This window comes from Vombatus ursinus, unplaced genomic scaffold, assembly GCF_900497805.2.
Source record: "Vombatus ursinus unplaced genomic scaffold, bare-nosed wombat genome assembly UNPS02014818.1, whole genome shotgun sequence".
Lineage (NCBI taxonomy): Eukaryota > Metazoa > Chordata > Mammalia > Diprotodontia > Vombatidae > Vombatus > Vombatus ursinus.
The window spans coordinates 29,620,397-29,637,066 of NW_020954596.1; the positions used below are offsets into that span (position 1 = coordinate 29,620,397).

The following is a 16,670-nucleotide window of genomic DNA, read 5'->3' on the forward strand; positions in this document are numbered from 1 at the left end:
GTGTGTGTGTGTGTGTGTGTGTGTGTGTGTGTGTGTGTGTGTGTGTGACAAACAGAGACAGAGAGACAGTGAGACAGAGACGGAGACAGAGAGACGGAGATGGAGACAGAGAGAGAAGCAGGGGAGAGTATCTTTATCACCTCCAGAAAACACAAACACATGCATCTCTTGCCCTCCTAATTCACCACAAATTATGTAAGGATAGAAATTAAAAACAAAACTCTTTATTAGATGAACTCAGCTCCTATTTTTATCTTTTGCTGGAAAATATTTATGTTACATTCAGCAATATTTCAAAAACTGAAGAAAATGTTCTAGCAACATATTTCATCATTAGCAAACCTAATTTGCTTTTCCCCCAAATCTGGTTTCTCTAACATCTTAACCTGGTCTATACTCAGTGCCATTTGTAAAGACACGTTTAACATCCCATGGAGAAGGTTGGTATTGAAAATCTCACAAGGTAAATGTGAATGATGTCAAAGAATCATAAAAGATGTAGTCATCCTTTTTTTAATTTCTGGAACAGGAGAGGAGGAGAGGAGGAGAGGTGCAACTGTTTTATATTTTGTAGAAGGAGCAGCAACAGGAGAGATGGCAGAGAAATGGCCCAGTGAGGCATTTGCCAGAGGAGTGGGGTGATGGTGTCCAGTGGACTTCTCAGTCAAAAGCTTTACCCACCAGAAACAGATGAGCCATGAGCAAATGGACTAGGGAAAGTGAGCCTCAAATATTAGTGAATGTTTCCCAGCTGTGAAATTCAGCATCCGTAGATGGAGTATTTTTTTCTCCTCCTCCCAAGTGTTAGTGCACATTCTCTGGCTGTGAAATACTATAGATGAGTAGAACATTGTCTTCCTGTTCCACTTTCTTTACCCTTGTCTACACCTCTTCACACCTATGTTCCTTCATACAGATTTGAAAAAAAAAAGTTTCCCATTTTCTTACTGAATGATATAACCTCTGTGAAGACTTCTCAGGGTGGTGATGAAAAGACTGTCTCGAAACTAGAGATAGGCTCTGAGAGAACAAACAGGCCATAAGTTTAAATTACCTAATCCTATAGGAATTCAGCCCTAAAAACTCCCTCCTGATTGCCACTGCCACGTCAGCATTAGGTATACTAAATAAGGACATGTATGTTTGAATTGGCTATACCCTGTTTCCTTGTTCTTTGGGAATGGGAAAGATTTTCACGCCTAGAATGTAAGCCTGCCTCTCAGCCAGAGGGAGTAAGGGATAGTGGCGGGGTGGGTGTTTCTTGTTTGTGTTAAGATAGATAACCTTGCTTTGTCCTTTGTGCCTTGCCTCTCTCCTGCTGGTAGTGTACTGGAGGAGTAGATGTCCCTTCTCGTGAGATTGTAATAAAGAATAACTTTTTGCTTCCACCTTGAGAAGTCTCTGAATTTAATTGTGTTAGAGTGGCTGTACCACACAGCTTTGGAGGTCCCACCGAGATTTGCCCACCTGTCAGCGAGATCCCTAAATCTGGACCATGAGGGTCAGGGCGCCACCGGAGATTTCTCCAACAGCCCTAAGGCCAGATTTAGGGTTCTTTTGCTCCGCTTGGGTGAGAACTCAAAGAGAGAACTTGGGGAAGCAAAAAGTGAAAGAAAGTTAAACTCAGGACAGCAATAGGATTTTGTGAAGTTGGCTGGCCTCAGGCAGCAATTAAGGTGCATTGGATCAGTCACGTAAGTTGTACGCGTACAGCCTGGAGGTAAGTGGCTCTTATGTCTCCTTATTAGTAGGTCTCTGACCTGAAGGGAAGGCGACAACCCTCAACCAAATTCACTAATTGCTGAGTCTTTGACTCCGGGTTTTGAGGTGACTCTGCCCGGCCAAATTTCTGATGACATTGAAGGAGCACTCGGGTGACTATGGGGAGACGGTGACCTCTTCTGGTGATTAATTGTAATTGTTGAGTCGGTCTCTGACTCGAGGATGAGAGTGATCTCTCCTGATCAAATTCCTTTGTGTGTTCCTCATTAGTAGGGGAATCATGGGCAAGGAACAGTCTAAAATAGCAGGTCAGAAGCTGCCATTTGATATTCCGGAAGATAGCCCCTTAAGGGCTAGGTTTAGCGATTGAGATGAATTACCAAAACTATAGGGAACAAATTGAGTAATTAAGTGCACTATCAAAACAAAAAAAAAAAGGACACGAAAACATAAACAGGATTTGTTTTGTGACTTTGTTTCTGTTTGTCATTTGTCTGTGTGTCTGTGTAGTCTGAGACCCTGTGGAGTGTGGGGACTGCAGCTGGATTTATTACTTGGAAAAAAATGTTTTCTTTCTTTCTCTCCCCCTCTCCCTCCCTAATTACAGCAGCCTCAGAGGAGCCAGTGGATGGGAGAGAAAAAGAGAGACAAATACTATATTATTTAGGTTATATGATTGGTAAAAGGTGAGTCAAGAAGGATCTTTGAAGTATCAGGTTAGAATTAGAAAGAAATAAGATATGTGCAGTTTTAAAGGGACTTTAATCAAAGTCTATCAGAAGGAAAGGCAAGAAAGTTTAAGCATGTAGGAATGAAAGAAGTCTGGGTAGGAAGAAAAGTATAAGCTATTTGCATGAACAGTGTGAAAAGAGGGTTTGAGAGTAAAAGATTTGGAAGCTTTTGGAAATTGTTGGAAAAAAAAAGATCTGTCTCTCTCTCTCTCTTTACTTTCTAACTCTGGCCAAGTTTCTGAATGTGAAAGGAAAGACAAGAAAGAAAAGGGGAGAGTGCTTTTCTCTGGATTTGCAATTCTTATGTCCCTTCAGAGTTCAAAGCTGCCCCTGCCTTGGTGGGTGTAATTTGGGTAGAAGAATTGAAAATGAAAATTTTGCAGCTCATTGTGATTGGATATTGTTATGTAAACTGGGCTGTTCAGTTACTTATTGGAACTCTAGAGGCCTTCTGCCTAAGGGGAGAAAATTGATTACATCTAGTTAACATTGATTCAAATTGCTGAAGCCTGAGATTCTCAGGTGGGTAGCTCTATCTGATAAGCTGCTAAAAAGGACTGGGGACTTTTTCTTAGTTCCCTTAAGGAAGTAGGAAAGAAAAGGAGAATTTAAAGCAGGAATTGTCACCATGTGTCTTTTTAAGGGAATATATAAATTTGTGGAAAATATTTCCTTTTAAAGAGCCAAGAGTATTGGATTTAAAACAAAAATGTTTTTAAATGTTTATCATTAGTGATTTTAAATTCAGATCTGATTGGATTTAAGTTTACTATTCTATAAAAAATAATTATAATGGTTGTTATGAGATGTCATTATTAGTTAATGTTAAAAGTTAAAAGTGTAATAAGAGTAATAAGAGTGTCATTTCTATATGTGATAATATGGAAATGCAATTGATGTTATCTGAAGTTTATTGTTTAAGTTATTACTGTATTTCTAAATTGTATTGTATTTCTAAAACTCTTAGATTGTAAAATCTGAGGGACCATTATGAGGTAGAAATGGTGTTAAGGTAACTCTTGACCTGCAGTGGGTCTTTTAGTGATAAAGATGAGATAATTTGAAAACTGTTAAATACCTAGTGAGGTGTATTTGGTTATAAGACTATGATAGCAGATTTTATTTAAAATCTTGACTATTATAAAAATATATGGTGGTTTAAAGTTATAGTCTCAACATATTAATGATGAGATGAATGATTTTCTGTACAAAATGACTTAGAAGTACATCCATCTAAGTTGATAATGGGTCGTTTCAAAGTTTATTGCAATTGTGGAAATAATTTTATAATGTATGCCCTGTGGTAATGATGGGATTGGAACCTGGGCTCCAGAAAGGACTTTCCCACATGGCCAAATCTCTGGCGTTCCCCTGAGGATATAACCCCATCAACTGGTCTTTCATTGTGGCTACACCCAATCTCCCCTCCATTGTCTTGCCTCCCTATGGCCCCAGACCCCTTCCCACCTTTGGTCCCACCTAGGTTCCATTTCCACCCTTGGTAATTCTATTCCCACATGGCCAAATCTCTGGATAATCTCATCAACTGGCCTTTCATTGTGGCTATCAGTAAAAGACAATGATGGGCTAGCATAGATAATAGGAAAAAAGCCAGTCTATAGGAGCGGGAACGGTCCCTGGAGGCTGTTGGACGAGGTGAAGGGGTTCAGAAAGAAAGAAAGATTTTTATTGGGTCTGTTTCAAGTTTTAATATACTGCTTACTTGTTTCTGAATTTTCTTATATGATGTAATCTGGTAAGCAACTGTATTAGTTATGTTGCTGAAAGGGCAATTTCTTTTATAATCTAGAATGTTGTTAAATTAATTGTGCCTTCAGGGAAAAGAGAAAAAGGAATGAATCGAGGCTGTTGGCATTGTATATGGTCCTGTTTTGTAACATTTCCTTTTAAATATTGTAATTTAAGAAATGAGAACTTCCAAGTTTTGTCTATGTTTAAAGGGAAGTTTTAGCTGGGATTATGTGGCTTTCACTTATGACGTTTAAAATTGTTAACTAAGCTATTTGGAGTTATTGTTAAGTCAAGCACTGGTAAAAATATTTTTTTGTGTGTGTGTGAAAAGAAACCTGGTAATTATGCAAAAAAAGAAAAGATTTTGTAAAATCTCATAATTCTTATAGGTACCTTTTGACTAGAGAATTTAGGTAATTAGGAATTTTAGGGTAATTAGGAAATTGTAAGCTGTTTTTGAGAAAGGGAGATACTTTCATAAAAAAAAGTTTTGATAAAATCTTTGATATTCTTTTAGAGGGCCTACTAAATTTCTATTTGCAAGAAAATTATGTCCAAACCTACTATGAATTTAGAGTTTCATTCCTGGGTCTGTTGTGTCCTTGGACTGGACTTAACTGGGTGCTTTTAGAGAAATAGTCTCAATGGAAGCAGCATAAAAGATCTAAGGCTAGTGATTAATACCAAAGCATATAAGCTGTAAATAGCAATGATCTTATTGTTTTGATCGGAATTCATTCCATGGCCTAGCAATAGTTAAAATTACTGTTTGAACTTATCATATGTATAGGATCCTAAAAGTGTCTCATTCTTTCAGATTAAGAATGGTTAGAAAGGAATAAATAAGCTTGAGAAACAGAGAGGCAAATTTATTAAGAATAGCAACTTATGATCTTAATGGAAACTTTGTTTTATTCAGGACATTATTAGGAATCAGAACATGTGTAAGAAGTTATGCAAACTACTTAGAGCTCACTTTGGAGATGTTCCCGAATTAAACTATATTCCCACCTGAAAACACTGATAAGGGGAATTTGCTATCTAAGACCTTAGGGACTGTTAATGAACTATTATTCTGAGTCTAACTCCAGGTATGGCTAACAAGGAACTGATTGAGCTACTGAGCTGTGATGTCAGCAACCTGCAAAGAGGTTTGTGAGCTGCATCTATGAGCTGCAAGAGAGTGTTCTCATGGGAAGGTCGGGAGAATGACTTTTCTGCATGGCTGAGGTAGGATTCTCCTGACTCAATTTCCCCACTATGAACCCTGGCAGACTTTAAGTCTGGCTCAATGGAACTGGTCATATATATGTAACTTCTGCCTGGAGTTGACATGACTCTGGGGAAGCATTGTTCTCTTACTTTAGTTATGTTCTTTTATGGCAAATTCCTACAATCATAAGTTTGTAGGCATAAATATCGAATCTATTAAACAATAGATTGATGCAGGAACATCTGAGGCTATAGGAAGATGTAAGTATAAGATTGAGTTATTTGGCCTAGAATTTCAGAATTAAGTATTCAGTCTTGATATCTGTTACTAGTACACTCCTGTGTATAAGTCAGGATCCTTTAATTTCCCATAATGGTTATGATGAGGTCTGGAGGTTTGGAGGTGCTAGGATTCCAAGGTCACAACACGAGGATCCTGCCTGAAGGAGTTCAGCCCAGGTCTTCTTTCGACAGGGGGAAAGTTTGTTGGAGATAAACCATATAGGCCAGTTAAGTGAAGTACAAGGGTTTTCTAGGGCCCATAGACAAATGGGAGCCAGATTCTCTCTGGGGCCAGGGGCAAAGGTCTTGGCTTGGATCCATACCCCATCATTAGGGGATAATTAGCCAAGAGATTGTGGAAGTAGGGTATTATTCTGTTACTTAGTTAATACTTAGTTAATGTTAAAGTTGTCTCAATTTGTTATAAATTAATGTTAAAAGAGGAATAGCTTGTGACTTATCTTGTAAATGCCTTGAAAGAAGCATCCATTTTAATTAAGGATTATTTATTTGTACATGATCAGAAGTTGGGACTGTTTTAGTATTTGATATGTACTGGTTTTAAATTAACTACTATATATTGGAGTGTGTTAGTAATTCATTAGGGGAATCTCATCCTCCTGATGGGGAATATGAATAGGAATGAATAATGAACTAATGCAAGGAATGGAACTAGAAGTAATTCAGAGTGTAAGGCTAGGTTTTAATTTTTCTAATTTGAGTTTCTTAAAATATGACAGTTGGCCAAGGTTCCAATTTTGACCCATGTGGAGACATGGGGGTTGAGTTAACTTTCATTATTTGCCCTAGTTATTGGCAAGATAATTTAAAATTGTGTTACGATCAATCTTGTAGGAGAGAGAGGTCATAAGAAGGAGGATCTCTGCAGGAGGAGAGTCTGCTGGACACTGTTTGAATGGCACTTGGACCAGAAGACTTCACCAGATGATGTCCAGAATGTCAGACAGCTGTATGAGAAGAGACTTCTGAAGCTTCAAACGGACAATTTATTGTTACTTTTGGGTCTCTGTATGTGTACTTAATAAGGGGACTGCCCCTCCCCCCTTTTTTAATTTGTCAATGCGTCGTTCACTTTCTCCCATATTATTTTAGGTCCCCAAAATCCCCTGATGAAATGTTGCCCAGTAGCACAGCCCCAGATAGAACCATCACTAAGGCATTGCAAGGTTTAACCACTTTTAGCTGAGGAGTTGGCAGAGAACTCTGAGATAGATAATTAATTAAAGGGATGGTTAGAATATTAACTGCCGTAGGATGTTGTATAGTTCCATGCAATAAGGTACTAGTACAATGATTGATAATCTCACTAAAGATTATCCCAGTAGGACCCACAGTGGGAGTTCAGAGGGCAGGCTCTGGCAATACAAAGATGATGATTGAAAGTATCAATGAAACTTTCCACAGTGATGTGGCTTTTTCTGAATCTGTTAAATTAAGGGTTTTAAGGGAACAGGTTTCAGCAAGTCCGGGGAATAATGATAGGGAAACAAGGACTATGAAAATGGGGGTGTGGTATGATAGTATAAAACAAGGTGGCAAGCTGGTTGATGAACTATATCGACGATGGTGTGAGAAGTCTTCAGACAGTATGAAATAAGAGGGGGGACTGAATGATATAACCTCTGTGAAGACTTCTCAGGGTGGTGATGAAAAGACTGTCTCAAAACTAGAGATAGGCTCTGAGAGAACAAACCGGCCATAAGTTTAAATTACCTAAACCTATAGGAATTCGACCCTAAAAACTCCCTCCTGATTGCCACTGCCACGTCAGCATTAAGTATACTAAATAAGGACATGTATGTTTGGATTGGCTATACCCTGTTTCCTTGTTCTTTGGGAATGGGAAAGATTTTCGCACCTAGAATGTAAACCTGCCTCTCAGCCAATGGGAGTAAGGGATAGTGGCGGGTGGGAGTTCGTTGTTTGCATTAAGATATATAACCTTGCTTTGTCCTTTGTGCCTCGCCTCTCTCCTGCCGGTAGTGTACTGGAGGGGTAGATGCCCCTTCTGACAAGATTGTAATAAAGAGTAACTTTTTGCTTCTACCTTCAGAAGTCTCTGAGTTTAATTGTGTTAGAGTGGCTGTACCACACATTACTTAGCTATTTTTCTCCATCCCAACCCCTAACACCACCCCCACCACTGCTGATGGTATTTTGGGAATCTGATTCCCAATTTTAAATGAGTAAGTTTCCAGTATCTGCAGACATATCTTTAACTCTGATTAGGGCGTGTGTACTGGGCTGGAGAAGGCAACTCTGAAGTGATTTTATATTTCACACTGTATATAACCAAGAGCCCTACCATTCTGGCTTAGTGGGGAAAAGACTACCTGGGGTCATCACAACCTATTTATGTTAATGATTTCATATTCTCTGGTCTTCTGTCTCCTCATTTCAGTAGAAAATAATTTACTGAAGAGGCATGTGGGGGCGGGGCAGGGAGGGGAATGTCTTTATCATCTCCAGAAAACCCAAGCATAAGTGGAGCAAAAGAAGATTCCATATGAAAGTCTTTCAATTCTATTATTATAGCTACCTGTTGTGACTCTAGAAGAGTTCCTTAGACTGTAAGCTCCTCCAAAGTAGGTCTTTTATCTTTCTTTACATCCCCAACACTGCAGGTGGCTGACACTTAATAAAAACTAGTTGACTGAATCACTTTGGGAGGGAGGCATCCCAGCCCCTGAGGTTATGACTAAGTCTCTTATTCTGTCCTGCCCCAGGAAAAGGGCAAAGGATAAAGGAAATGGGTGGGGGTGGGAGGAAGGAGAGGAGAAAGTCCTTCCTCTGATCCAAGCCAGTAAGCAGAGAAAGGAATGGCATGTGAAGTTTTGATCCAGCAACACTCCTAAAATGGGATCTTCTTGAAAAGCAATGCAAGACATTAATTCATGCTTTGCTGAAGGCAGAGCAACATGAGAGGCACTAGGGAAAACTTCATGTTTATGGTAGACACTATCTCTGACCTAAAGGAATTTACAGTCTGGTTTGGGAGGAAGTGAGGTGAGCCTCGAAAGCATCACAGTGACAACTAGTGGTTACAAAAATATACCTACATTTTTTTTCCCCTTTTCATACTGTTTTCTGTACCTAGAATGCCCTTCTTCCCCTTGTTCATTTGATGAATCCCCATTGTTGTTTCCAGTAGTGTCAATCGTGTCTAACTCTTCTCTTCATGACCCCATTTCCATCCTTTAAAGACTAACTCAAATAACGCCTTGTTCAGGAAGCCTCTCCTGCTCCCCATAAAATGTCTTGCTTTCTGTTCTATCTTTCTCATGCAATATTGCAGCTATCTGAGTTTGTGTCATTCCCCCTACTAGAGACAATGTCTATGCTAAACTGGATATATTTTCCCTAGTGCCTCTCACGTTGCTTTGCCTTCAGCAAAGCATGAATTAATGTCTTGTATTGCATTTCAAAAAGGCCTCATTTTAGGAGTGTGACCTGTATTCCATCAACTTAGAACTGGAGCGATACAGCAACATAGGAAGTATTCGAGGGAATTTCTCGTCCCATGCATGCAGCGACAACGCTGCCATTTTCTCCTCCAGCTCTGCCTCCATCATCACTGCCCTCACCTCTAGCATCCCGTGATTTTAGCTGTCAATGTTCCAATTGCTGTCATGTTCTCATGCTGCCGTGTTCTCAGCTACCATCACTTCCCTAGCTGCTGTTCAGCCTCTGGGACCTAGAATGCTTTCTAAATTCATCTGCCACCTACATTCTACTTTGTTTCTAGGCCTCCTGGCCTCCACAAATTAAGATGTCTTTAAAAATTATGACTAACTTTGTTATCAGGGAGTTTCAGTCCTAGGGGATTCATTAACTTGAGTTTTTACTGTTCTAATAGGAGACTTCCCTCAAATGGCTATTACTAATGAAATTAGGGGACTTAACCTTTTTCCATGCCAGAGAGATTTGAAGTGTTAGGCATCTAATTAACTGTAGGATGTAATTTTTATTGCTGTTGAGTGATACATAATTTAAAAGTATCTTGAATTTCAGTGCTGAAAAAGAGATTCCTGCATGTCATTTTCCTTGTTTCTACTTTTCCATGCTCAAATACGGTAAAATTGCCGAAATGCCAATAACATTTAGGAATTTTTAAATTAAAGCAACAGTTGTCAGGACCTCTACTCATTTGTCAGATAGACGACTTACCTCAAAGCTCACAGATCCGTTGTGATCAGTATCAAATGCATTGAACAGAAAATGTGCATATGTTGTCGAATCTGAAATTAAAAAAAAATTAAGCAAGAAAATGCTTGATTAGGCAAGTTTTTAAAACATAGCTTGCAGAACTCTTTTTTTTAACCCATAAAATATACAGTTAATCTGTCAGAATTTTCCTCTTCACCCTACACTGTATCACAATAATACTTCAATAAATAAGTGGCTAGAAAATGGGGTATTCTGATTAACTGAATTTAACCAGCCCCCCTTTTAATTTCACCATGTTTAAAGGAAAATGTTTGTAAATGCATTCTAGTAAAAAATTTGGATTTGGGCCTGACTGGTGATTTCTTTGGTATAAAACTCCTCATGAAAAAATTCCCTCTACCAATGTATATTGGTATATTTTCCCTAACTGATTCTGCCTAATTCCCATAGCAGCTATTTCAAAATTTAGCCTCAGTGCCTGGTAATGCCTGGTATACAGTAGGTACTAAATAAAAGCTTGATTGAAGCATTTTGATTGACTGACTTGATTGACTGAAATCTTATACAAGTCTTTCCCTAAATCATATGTAGAATATCCACACGGTGCACTGGAGGGCTTCATGACAAACCACATATTGAATGAGAATGAACTAAATTATGCTGACTTGTTCGTGGAAGGGAGAGAACTGTAGAATCTCTCCAGTAAGAGACCTTTGGTACAGGGTCTATAGAGCTGACCTCCAGAAGCCTGAGTTCAAGGAAGCCTCTGACACATCTCTACATCTCAAAACCCCTTGACATCATGGTCTTCTTTCTAGTTTCTGATGAATAGTTGGCCTTTCTCCTAAAGACCCTAGATCCCAACCTTTCCAGACTGCTCCTGTATGTAGCCCTTACAATCATCCTCTTTCTCTCTCTTATCTTAAATATCTCTAGGATCTACTCTTTCCCAGAAACTACAAATAAAGGTAGGTCTCCTCCCATCTTTAAAAAGTTTCACTTGACACTTCTATCTACCCCCTCGAGCTATCTATATCTCCCCTCCTTTTTTATAGCCAAACTCTCAGAAAAAGCCATCTCCTCTCATGGATTTCACTTATTCTCCTCCCACTCATTTCCTAACACTTAGTAATCTGGTTTCTGACTTAATCACTCAACTGAAACTGCTCTCTCCAAAATTATGAAGAACAAATTTTATGGACTTTCCTAAATCCTCATCCTTCTTGACACTGATTACTACCCCACTCTTCCCGTACAATTTTACCTCTCTAGGTTTTGATGATACTGTTCTCTCTTGGCTCTTCTTTGTATCTGAGTACTCTTCAGTTTCCTATGTTGGATCATCATCCAAAATGCAAACTCTAAGTATATATATTCCCCATTGCTCTATCCTTGTTCTATCTCTTGGTGGTCTTATCTATAGATTAAATTCTCATCTCTATGCAGATGACTCCAAGATATATTTATGCATGCACATATATATGTACACAGATACATATGCATGTATATATGTATATATATCTGTGTGCATGTATGTATGTACACCTTGTCTCTCTCCTTAGCTCTAAGGAGCTGACACCACTGACTACTTAGTGAACATTTGGAAGCAGATGTCCTCCAAGGTATTTCAAACTCAACATATCCATATAGTGCCATCATTCTTTTAGTCACTCAGGGTTGCAGTCTTGTGAGTACTGCTTAGCTCCTCACTCTGAGACACACTCACTCACTAATTGACTTTCAAGTTGTGTTCATTTTACATCCATAACACCTCTTGGAACCGTCTGCTTCTCTACTCACAGGCCCTAATGCAAATCCTACTGGTCTCCCTGCCTCCAGTCTTTCCTCTTTATAATCCATTCTCCAGCTTCCAGCAATGTATTTCTAAAACACAGGACTGACTATATTATTCCTCTACTCAGTAAACTTCACTGGCTCCCTGCTACCTCTAACATCAAATAAAAACTTTCAGTTTGGTCTTTAAATCTTCATAACCTGACTCCAGTTACCATTCTAGCCTTATTTAGACATTGGTTCTGTCCCTATACTCAAAAGTCTGACCAAATTGGCCTTCTTCCAATCTCCCACTTCCATGCCTTTGCAAAAACTACCTGTCTCCCATACTTGTAAGGCACTGGCTGCATGTCTGCCTCTTAGAAACTGCTTCAAATTTCTTTCAAAGTTCAGCTTGAATGTTACTTTTTCCATGAGGCTTTTCCTCAAAAAGCAGTGTGTTCATTTTGTATGTATCTTCTATCCATTTATATATGAACTTATCTTCTCCCCAGATAAAATATAAAATGGGACAGTTTTATTTTAGTCTTTTTAGCCTCAGTGCCTGGTAATGTCTGGTATGTAGTAGGTACTAAATAAATGCTTGATTGAAGCATTTTGATTGACTGACATGATTGACTGAAATCTTATACAAGTCTTTCCCTAAATCATATGTAGAACATCCACACAATGCACTGGAAGGCTTCATGACAAACCACATATTGAATGAGAATGAACTAAATTATGCTGACTTGTTTATGGCAGGGAGAGAACTGTAGGAATTCTCTAGTAAGAGATCTTGATCTCCTACTAGACTCCAGAAGCCTGAGTTCAAGGAAGCCTCTGACACATTCTGACTGTATTACTCTCTGGACAAATCACTTAAACTTTCAGTGATCCACACACCTCTCTGAGGCTGTAAAGTACTAAGGAAGTACCAGCCCACACGAGTTTCCTCAGGCAAAAGTTTCTTAGACTAATGCAATTACAGGTCAGGCCCCCCCAGTGTAAAACTATTGAGAGTTATCAGACTATTCTTTATTTGAAAAGATGCAAGCTGTCCTACTGTAAATAGAACATGCTTCTAGAGGGAGGCAGTGTGGTTCAGGGTAAAATTAACACTGGATTTAGAGTCAGAGGACTTGGGTTCAAATCCCACTTCTGACACCTACTTGGGCAAATCACTCACTCTCTCTGGGCCTCAGTTTCCTCACCTATAAAATAAGGGGATGGATGAGAAAGATGGTTTCTAAGGTTCCATATCTAGCTCCAAGTCTATGACTTTTTGAACTTTTTTACTAGCCTATGGAGGAGTGAACTGATTAGCTGGTAGGTTTGGCTATTTTGGAAAAAAAAAAAAGTCCATTCTGAAAGTGACTTTATTAAGTGGACTTATCATTCACACATATATTCTCCCCAGGAGTAGGATTTCCCTTGAGTGTAATATTTGTAATAGACCACAAACTCTTTATCCTCTTCAAATGGTGTTTTCAAAGTTTTGTAATTTCAAAATATTTATTTAAAAGAAGTTATAGAAAGATAATTGTACTGATCTCCAAAATAGATGGATTCCCTCCAGTCTCTGGAAAATAGTATTTGGAGAAAATCTTTCTCTTCTGATGTCAAGGAGGTAGACAACAGGACACAGCAACCACTCCTCACCCTCCATGGCAAATATAATTTGAAAAGCACCCAAAAAGTTGAAACCACTCTCGTGTTCCCTAATTATATGTTTATGTCATATAGAAAAACTAACTTTTTCACACAAAACTTTCTCTAACTTGCCACTGCTTTAAGGAAATCTTCCCAAAGACAATAATTTTACTTAATTTAAATTTTAAAGTAATAATTATATATTATACATATTATATTAATTATATAGCTTTTACCTTTCATAAAGAAGTTCATCTTTTAATGAAATCTGAATTCAGTGCCCAAGTGATTAGAGTGTTTATTTGAGTAAATTGTCACATAATCAAGCAAAACTATCAATGAAGACAAAGTTCATTTATTAATGTTACATGGTTTTTCTGTGGGACCTAGGAAAACTAACTATCACACTATAACACATTCACACTGACATTTTAAATTTGAATTACAGATAGAATATGCATAAAATGATAACTCTTTGAGAGCTGTCTAATGTATCATAAAGCATTTTTAGATAATAATATATTAAATGATATTTCTCCTAACATAACCCCTAATTAGACTCCTTGGGAAGTACTTTAATGTGTCTTCCCAAGGGACTTAATTTAGCAAGATGCTGTAGCTGAGGCACTGTGTTGAACTCAGAATATATTTGATCTGTGTAAAAAAGCAAAAAAAAAAAAAGTTGGCCAAACTTTCCATGTGATAATGGATACTGATACCTACTGCTGTGATAACAGGGTGCTCAGTTACATGGCACAGGAGAGAGAAGCCTAATGGTACCAGAAAGAAGACACTAGATCTCCTTTATCTATGTACCAGCTATATGGCCCAATTATCAATTCTCATACCAACAATAATGTCAAAATTCTGTATCCAAGGTGCTGAAGTTCCCTTAACTGGATGGCTTCACTGAGTTTCTTAAGTTTCCTTGACTGACTCAGAAGAATTAAGTCTATACAGCTTTGGGATGCTCTCCATAGATGAGACCTTGGAGCTCATTCCTCATTTAATAGACAAAGAATCTGAAACTCAGAGAGGGAGTGACTTGGCCAAGGTCACATAATAACATATTTCCAGTTAAATGCTTTTCCCACTACCCCTGGATGTTAATAACAATTCATACATCCCTTGAAGAAATACTAATATAAACATACAGATATTTTATTGGTATATTTCCTATACGATTGATCATAGACATGGCCTGAAAAAGACCATAGTCTATAGCTCTTACAAATCAGTGTGAAAAACAACTGTAGTTAAAATTTAGAGCATTTAATTCAGTTGAAAATTGATTAAATACCAGAGCCAGGGATGTTTTAACTGTTAATATTATGATGAAAGTTCCTTTCTCCATCCACTGGTCTATGTATAAGGCCAGTGTTAGGTATTGGGGACATGAAGTCCAAACTAAAACAGTCCCTGCCCTGAAGAAGTTTACAGATAAACAAGGCCAGAAGTGATTGGGGGCAAAGATGAGGTCAGGCAAAGCACTTTATGAATATCTGAGGAATGAGGGAATACCAGAGGATGAGCGGATGCTTCAAAGAGGAGATGTTGCCTGCCTTGAGTCTAAGAGGAAGAAAAGAGACCTAAAAGGGAGATGAAGAGAGGCAGAGGGGGCAGCTTATATGAATGATTGTGGGAGATGAGGATGGAATGTACAAGTCAGGGAAGAGCTAGTCATAGTGGACTTTGGCAGAATACCCAAGGATATGACTCTAATCATAAGAACAGAGATTTAGAGAAGGAAAGGATCTTAGTGGCCAGAACAACCACTTTATTTTATGAGTGAGAAAAATCAGACACTACATAGAGATTAAGCAATTTGTCTAGTGTTACAAAGTAGGTTCTGAAACAGGATTACAATCCAAATCTTCTAGACTCGTTCTAGCTCTCTATTGTATTATCTAACTGCCTCTCTTCTTGCAAGTTTCTATGTACTTCAAATCTAATCTCAGACAATTACTAGCTGTGTGATCCCAGGTAAGTCATTTAACCTCTCACTGCCTCAATTTCCTCATCTTTAAAATGAAAATAATAATAGTACTTACTTCCTAGGATTGTTGTGAGGATAAAATCAGATAATTTTTAATAAACTTTGTAAACCTTAAAGTGCTTTATAAATACCAGCTATTATTGCTGTTGTTGTTGTTAATAATAACAATAAGGTGTGATGGAAAATGTGGCTGTTTATATTCACTACCACTTACTTATATGACCCTTTGAATACTGGGAACTAGAAATATCAATGCAACTTCCAGTGGGGCTGAGTTAATAAGCCATAAAGTTGTATCTAATCTGACCATAGGTATGAACCAAATGTCATTTGATGCTTGGTGAAGTTTGGGAAACACTTAGCCTAAAATCACAAGATATTGGCTTGAGCTCTGCCACATTAGCTGTGTGACCTTGGGAAAGTAACTTCACCTCTCTGAGGCTTAGTTCCCTCATCTGTAAAATAGAGATTTATATTGTTTATCTCCATGGGGTTATTCTGAGAATTATATAAGGCTTAAGGACAAAATCTTTAGTAACTGCAAAACTCTAAGTCAGTATCAGTTATTGCTATTATCAGATGCATCATTACTTTGTGACCTGCAAATAACCAGCAGATGATAAATATGTCAAATGAGTGAATGGATTAATAATAAACACCAGGTAATGGTGGACAGGGAGGTTGAAACTTAGATGGGCTAGTAAAAGTGATGTGGGCTAATAGGTTTTAGAAACTATATAAAGTTGAATACTAAACATGTAACAGGGCATGCATCGACTAGAAAGGTGAAAAAATATTTCTCAATTTTATTGCTTTTAATAGATTTCTCCATTGTGCTTTTCCTCATTTGTTTTTATACCAAGTACACTTCACTCATTATCAACATATCTCTTAGATTATCCTATGTATTTTGATGACCAGAACACCACATAATTCACATGTCTCACTCTCACAGATCCACAGATCTGTTCCTAACCCTGCTCCATATCCACAACTCATTCATACATATAAACATGGTGAATAGAAGCAAGCATAAATGTCCTAAAAGTTCCTATTATCATCTGCTCTCTAAAGCCAGTGTGCCAGTATCTCCCTTGTCCATGAACTTGCTGTTCTCCAAAAATATGTCAAAAATTCCCATGAACGCTGTGTAGATCTCATGTCTTGAGACAGTACAAGTTACAGGACTCTTTACACATTAAATAAAGCTTTTTATCTTAGGAAATTGATATTTTATATATATATATATATATATATGTATACATGTGTGTATGTGTGTGTGTGTGTAAAACTATCTACATCCATCCATATGCCATCTATCTATCTATCTATCTATCTATCTATCTATCTATCTATCTATC

At 38.0% G+C, this 16,670-nt stretch overlaps 1 protein-coding gene across 3 annotated transcripts in view; it reads right to left on the reverse strand.

Annotated features, from left to right (window-relative positions):
• The window catches only part of KCNIP4 (potassium voltage-gated channel interacting protein 4), a 493,012-nt gene that overhangs the window by 15,761 nt on the left and 460,581 nt on the right, over nucleotides 1-16,670 (reverse strand). For all 3 annotated transcript variants that reach the window (XM_027836423.1, XM_027836422.1, XM_027836424.1), the window contains one exon: nucleotides 9,888-9,958. In XM_027836423.1, coding sequence (XP_027692224.1) covers nucleotides 9,888-9,958 — 71 coding nt within the window. The remainder of the gene's footprint in view (nucleotides 1-9,887; nucleotides 9,959-16,670) is intronic.